This window comes from Octopus bimaculoides, chromosome 15 (genome assembly GCF_001194135.2).
Source record: "Octopus bimaculoides isolate UCB-OBI-ISO-001 chromosome 15, ASM119413v2, whole genome shotgun sequence".
Lineage (NCBI taxonomy): Eukaryota > Metazoa > Mollusca > Cephalopoda > Octopoda > Octopodidae > Octopus > Octopus bimaculoides.
In genome coordinates, this window is record NC_068995.1 from 25,931,035 (window position 1) to 25,938,168 (window position 7,134).

At 36.9% G+C, this 7,134-nt stretch overlaps 1 protein-coding gene across 2 annotated transcripts in view; it reads left to right on the forward strand.

Moving 5' to 3' along the window:
- LOC106872843 (deleted in malignant brain tumors 1 protein) overlaps positions 1-7,134 on the forward strand; it is a 257,237-nt gene that overhangs the window by 240,085 nt on the left and 10,018 nt on the right. For both annotated transcript variants that reach the window (XM_014919977.2, XM_052973204.1), the window contains exons 27-28: positions 3,301-3,621; positions 6,045-6,368. In XM_014919977.2, coding sequence (XP_014775463.1) covers positions 3,301-3,621; positions 6,045-6,368 — 645 coding nt within the window. The remainder of the gene's footprint in view (positions 1-3,300; positions 3,622-6,044; positions 6,369-7,134) is intronic.

The window sequence follows — 7,134 nt, forward strand, 5'->3', positions numbered from 1 at the left end:
GGAGTGGCTGTGTGATAAGTAGCTTGCTTACCAACCACATGGTTCATGGTTCAGTCCCACTGCGTGACACCTTGGGCAAGTGTGTTCTAACGGAAACTGGAGGAATCCTGTCGTATATGTATATATATATATGTGTGTGTGTGTGTGTGTGTGTGTCTGTTTGGCCCCCCAGCATCGCTTGACAACCGATGGTGGTATGTTTGCGTCCCCGTATATATAGGCACGGGAGTGGCTGTGTGGTAAGAAGCTTGCTTTCCAACCACATGGTTCCGGGTTCAGTCCCGTTGCGTGGCACCTTGAGCAAGTGTCGGGCCAACCAAAACCTTGTGAGTGGATTTGGTAGACGGAAACTGAAAGAAGCCCATCGTATATATCCATATATATTTATGTGTGTGTCTTTGTCCCTCCCCCACTATCGGTTGACAACCGATGTTCGTGTGTTTATGTCCCCGAAAATTAGTGGTTCGGCAAAAGAGACCGATAGTATAAGTACTAGGCTTACACAGAATAAGTGCTGAGCTCGATTTGTTTGAAAAGAATAAAAGAATATATATGTGTGTGTTTGTATGTTTGTGTATGTGTACAAGTAAAGTTAATCGTCACATCAATATGGCTGTTAAATATTACTACTAGTTTAATCCCAGGTAGATCTTCCGCCAGACGGTTGTAGGTGCAGCACTGCACCTGTACATTGCCAGCAAGGGAGCGAACTCCTACCAACAGCAGACAACAGGATCGCGTGACCGGTTCAGTTTCGAGCTAGTTTGCTCATCCTCCGTTGCGAACACCAGAGAGATGGCCAGAGCAATATACAATATTGCCAGCGAGCAATATACAATATTGCCAGCGAGCAATATACAAAATTGCCAGCGGGCAATATACAATATTGCCAGCGAGTAATATACAATAAACAAGGGGACCATCGTTCGCTGACGAAGGGTAAATACCCAGAAACTCGAGTCCGTGTGTATCATGTCAGATCAACGATGGGGAGGATGACTTTCCTTTGCAAATACCTACAGGGTGCAGATGTGTGTCAATAGCCAACTGGAGGAGATGTTCTCCTGGGTCTAAAAGCAACAGTAACATTCACCCTTAGGGTTTAGCCACATTTAAGTGTCAAATATACTTCACGTTATATATATATATATATATATATATACATACACACACCCAAACGTTCTCAAAAGCTATATTGCATTTATCCATTTTGACAAATAAAGAATGTACATATCTCTACAAAATGATTTGAGGCAGGGAAAGACAATAGAATAGTCACCATATGAATATTACTTCATAATTCTTCATCACAACGTCTGAAATGAACATAACTGGACAGAGAGCGAAATAATATATGAACCAATGCTTGATTTAACCTCTCCCAAAGGAGAGACACATCCACTTATCATGTTTCAATGCCATTGCTACTAAAATTGTCCCACTTTTTCAATAATCCAAAGGCAAGACTAATTTGAAAACAAACTACAACAGATCCCAAAAGCCTTCCACCTTATTAAAAAAAAGATGTGGTAAACTCCATTCAATATTCTCTTGTCTAATGCAGCTCCATAGCAACATGAAAACGAAAAGAAACAACCTCTGATTTAAGTGACCTCGTGATGCTCATCCTTTCACTGCTTGTACAGTACATTCTTTCCACTTCTCAATTACCGTTGCTACTTCCGTGACAACCAAACTTATATAGCCATCATCATTGTCATCCTCATAATAGTCGTCATGATTTTTGACCGCGCCATCGTCATCATCTACTGCCACTATTATTACCACCTCCTTCAGCAAGAACAAATCACTCTCTCCCTTTTCTACACTATTTTCAGTGAGGCTGTGATGTTAGCAGATGTATTACAATACGTCTGCTAACATCACAGCCCCACTGAATTCAACTAGTGCAACAGCCACATCAACTCAACTCACAATCTAGCCATTCTCAGAACATCATTACCCAAATCAGTCAACTCAAGAGCATTCATAAACATTTGCTCCAACTTTCACCAACACGAATAAAACAGAATCACCAAATCAGCCGCTATTCTCTGCGGAAGAGAATATGACTAAAACATGACTTCAGCCACCTCTGAAGAGCTAGATGCGCAATTAAGAAACGCACCACTAACCAACACCATAGTACTCATAGAAATTATACACTGCATACCCTCTTACCCAATAAACTCAACCCTGCCAAACTTTCTATTCTAATAGCCAAAAGCTCCACTACAGCAGTAACTTCTTCCCTTGCTACATCAATGCTGGTTCGTTTCCTTCAGGTAAGTTAGGAAACAAGAAAACCTTTAGAAATAACAAAAGCAATAATAATGATCATATTTGGCATAACGACAGTCATCCCTGATACCAATCATTCTCTAACCATAGAAAGTGATTTTTAGCTATGCTGAATGTAAAGCACATCACCAACCCAGGCACAAAAATACCCAACGTGCTTCCACAAATTAACAATGGGCGCAATACAAGGACCTTGACGCAACATAAAGAAACAGCTATTTTAGCAACGACAATCCTGCAAGTTGCTCACTGTTGAAAACAGGAAAATTCCATACACCGAGTGTTAGATTCCCAAACAACCACAATCAATCAAATTTTTCTTCTTAACTAAGACCCACCTCAACAGCTTTCACTTAAGCACTGAGATGAAAGTTAAAGATTTTACCACCATTTAGCACCAGGCATAATCGAATAAAATCCCTGAAGACGCTCTCCTTGTGGCTGAGATTTAATGACTGAGACTAGTAAAACCATATATCGCCATTTGTTAAAGGGTCAAACCAACAATATCTACTTTCAGTAGACTTTGATGGATTTCTTCATTAATATAAAACTTATTTCAAAACTCGTTATAATTTTTGTAAACGCTTAACTACCTGCATCAAATCAAAAATTTTGTTTTGGTTTTGCGAGTAAATCTAATTTCACGGTTGCAAAATATATTCGCGTTGATCATGAACAAAAAATATCCTCAATATGCTGAATACATTATAATTCTTTATATAATTCTATATATAAAATTTCACTTTCATTTGTGTTCCCCATAAACATTTTACAAGCAAAACACTGCGACCATTCAGAAAAGACAGTAAAGTACTGGTCTTCACGTTTTTCTACTTTCAACTAACCAGGCTATATTTCTGTGGTTTCTGTTCACATACCAATACAATAAAAATTTTCAGGATGTATTCATGTTTCAAATTTGATTTTAACCCATTCATTCGATTTTTATCTCTTCGTTAATTTTTAGTTGTATATTTTTGTTACCTTTACTTTTAGTACGACTTAGTGAAGGACCTAAAATCAGCAGTGGAGGAGTTGAAGTTGAAACGAACGGAAAGTGGTCTCGTGTTTGTGATGACAGTTTTACTGATGCTGCAGCTCAGGTTGTTTGCCGCAGTCAAAATGTACTATACGGGAAAGCTATATCTGGATCAGCATTTGGCAAACTAAATGATTATCCAATCAATATGAGCAACGTTAATTGTAATGGTTCTGAGAAAACACTTTTATCGTGTGAACACACGTGGGGTGGCCCTGAGATGTGCAAATCAGGAAAGTATGCATCAGTCGTCTGCACCAATAAAACTGAAAGCACAGGTAAGTATACTACAGAGTTTCTAGTTTACTACATTCCGACAAGGATAAAAAATAGTTTAACGTATATGGGTTATGGGTCAGACTGAATATTAGTGTAAATTCAAAAATGAAAAAAATCGCTGTCATTTTTTAACGCCTTTTCTTGAACTTGGAAAATAGAACTATAGAACAACTAAATAAATTTTGGATAATTGTAAGCACTATAAAGGCATCGTGGTGTGTAAGAAAAGCCTGAAAATTGATTCTACGCCACTTCATAATTTGTTATACTACGTCAATTCCTAATTTATGTTATCATCCTCACTAAAAGGAAAAAAAAACAGGAAAAGATATTAACAACATAATGTTTCACCACCACCAAATCTTTAGAATGATACGTCCTGAAATGCGCGTGCTGAAGAAAATGTATTTTGAATATTAACTTGCCCAATACCATTGTATGTTTTTGAATCCGTCTATGTCAGTATTTCCCATATTTTATTATTTCTTTTTAAATACAGACCCACTACAATCTACGGACGCAGCAGTTAATAGACAACTATCTCGTAGGATAGAATGTTAGTCTGCTGCATGTAACTCTACATGCATGCTGAGCTGAAACCAGTACTTCCGGAGAAAAAATCACTCCTACATCTTACGGTGTTTCTGTTGCGTACAACAGTCAATTAGTCTTCATTCAATGCATTTTGAAACTGGGCCTTTTAAGATCTGATGTCTTCATTATGTGTCAATGAAAATACACCAATTACAAATTTTGAACTCATTGCCAGTATTTTGTATGTTGTTCTAAATCAATATATTAATCTATAAGCATTTCAATATTAAGATAGAACAAGGCGGCGAGCTGGCAGAAACGCTAGCGCGCCGTGCAAAATGCTTAGCGATATTTCGTCTGTCTTTACCTTCTGAGTTCAAATACCCACGAGGTCGACTTTGCCTTTCATCTTTTCGGGGTCGATAAATTAAGTACCAGTTGCGTACTGAGGTCGATCTAATCGACTGGCCCCTCCCCAAAAATGTCGAGCCTTGTGCCTAGAGTAGAAAAGGATATTTGTGGAATAATCGTTAATTGAATTTACGTGAATAACCATCTGCTGCCTAGTTGCACACTTTAGCGTTGCCGTGTGGACACACATAAGATACATTGTTTTAACTTAAAGTCGAATACTATTAATTTTATTTTCCACTATGTTCATTTATAACTTTTATCTCGTATATTAAAATACCGGTGTCCATGCAATTGATTCCACGTTTTTGTTTGTTTAGTTTAGTTTTTTTTTAGATAAAATAGTATTGTGGAATAAGTAAAGGAGCCACTTTGCCAGTCACATAGTCACTTGACCAGTTCAAGAGAACAGCCAAATCCCTATAAGCACACAACCGACATGTCAAAATATTAATTATGAAGCAATTTTTATTGCCTGACACTAAGACGCGAGATTGCTAATAACATGAATCACTCTTTAAAATAATGGTAGTTCTATATAAGATTGTAGTGTCATGTAAATCATGTATCCGCACATGAATCTGAACACCTTGACAAGATCTTTTGACGAAGACTTGATATTGCCCGTACAAGCAAGTCTTTCGTCTCCACACCATCGATGTTTATTCGGGAGAAAGGCTTCTGCCTTGCACCGGTAGAGCATGAAATTAAAACTAATGTCATCGCAGACATTGCCGTCAGAAGGAGAAGAGCCAGAACAGACGCCGCAAGTCAACTCACCGGACCCTAAAACAATTCTGCCAATTCATTTTTCTAGATTATACTTTTTTATCATCCTCGAAGGCATGAAAGAAAGAGTAGATCTCTGCGCAATTTGAACGCATAAAGTGCCAAAACAATTACTGCGAGGATCTCTAACCAACTTTCCATAAAACTCTTTCAATAAAAGACAACTGGTTAAAAATCAGTGTAAATAAGAACCCAATAAATTTAAACAAATATTCTGTCAATCATTTTATAGTTAGTAGAGTACAAATATAGAGTAGGTTATGAACTCATATTTACACGTATTTAGTAATACTGCAAAAGTGAGATGGACGAATAACTCGGAAATATTTGTTTAAATCTTCAATACAAACAATAAAATACAAACTCCCCATTGAATTTTTAATAAATGTGGAATTAATAAATGTAAAACCTGGTATAAAATTTCAAAATTATAACTTTTTATTGTAGTTTGGTATATGGCCATTTTTTATTGGAAACATTGTAACAATTCTGACGTTTATATATTTTATATTTATTTTATCGAACTTAATATGGTTTGATCAGAGAACAGTAAGACAATGAACTACATTCATAGTTAACTAGCAAAATCAACGACTTCTCAACATTGTTTATTCTAAAAAAAAACTTCCTATTTACTCACTAGTTTTCTCCACTTAATTAAACCTTTAGCTGTTTTTCACATTTTCAGACTTCGATGTACGTATTTCCCGGGACAGTATTTCATCTGGTATGCATGGAATTTTGGAGGTGCGAGTAGATGGAATATGGGGGAGAATCTGCAATAAAAACTGGACCAACACTAATGCAGATGTAGCCTGTCGAGAAATGGGCTATGAAGGAGGTATTGCTTATCTACATATCATCAAGAACTTTAAACCTATACTAATGAGCAATGTACATTGTGATGGCAGTGAGAAATCAATCAGTGAATGTCCACACACGACGTACGGACACGGCATTGGATGTAGTTTTGACGATTTTGATGCTGGAGTAATTTGCTATAATAAAACAGGTAAAGTAAAATATTTCAATTAAAATGTTAATGTCACCCACACATACACAAACACACAAATACCCACCCCAAAAACAGCCTTGTATCATGTCACGTGAAACAATGTTTGATTTCATAGGAAGTATGTTATTTCTTTCATTAAAAAAACAGTAAAACACTAAATATTTACCGGATACAATAGGAAATTATCTATCTTCACGTAACTGCAAAAAAGTTCGGTTTGTTTATCAGAAGCATTTTCATTGTGCATGTTCTGCTACCACAAATGGGTGTAGCCGAACAAATTAGCCACTACACTTATTTTTAAAGCCTGGTACGTAATCTATCGGTGATTTACGTTACAGAGATGTAAACAAACCAATATCGGTTGTGAAGAGGTTGGTAGGAGGAGGGACAAAAGCAAACACACATACATACACACACATATATACATATATATAGTGGTTAGGTTTATTTGGTCCACAATCACGAGGCCGTAAGTTCGATTCATGGTAGGCGCTGTGTCCTTGAGCAAAACACTTTATTTCACTTTGCTCCAGTCCGCTCAACTAGCAAAAAATGAGTTGCACCTGTATTTCAAAGGTTTAGCCTTGTCACATTCTGTGTCACGCTGAATCTCTCTGAGAACTATGTTAAAGGCACGCGTGTCTGTAGAATGCTCATCCACTTGCATGTTAATTTCATAAGCAGGCTATTCCATTGATCGAATCACTTGGAACATTATATATGTATATATATATGTATATATATATATATATATATATAT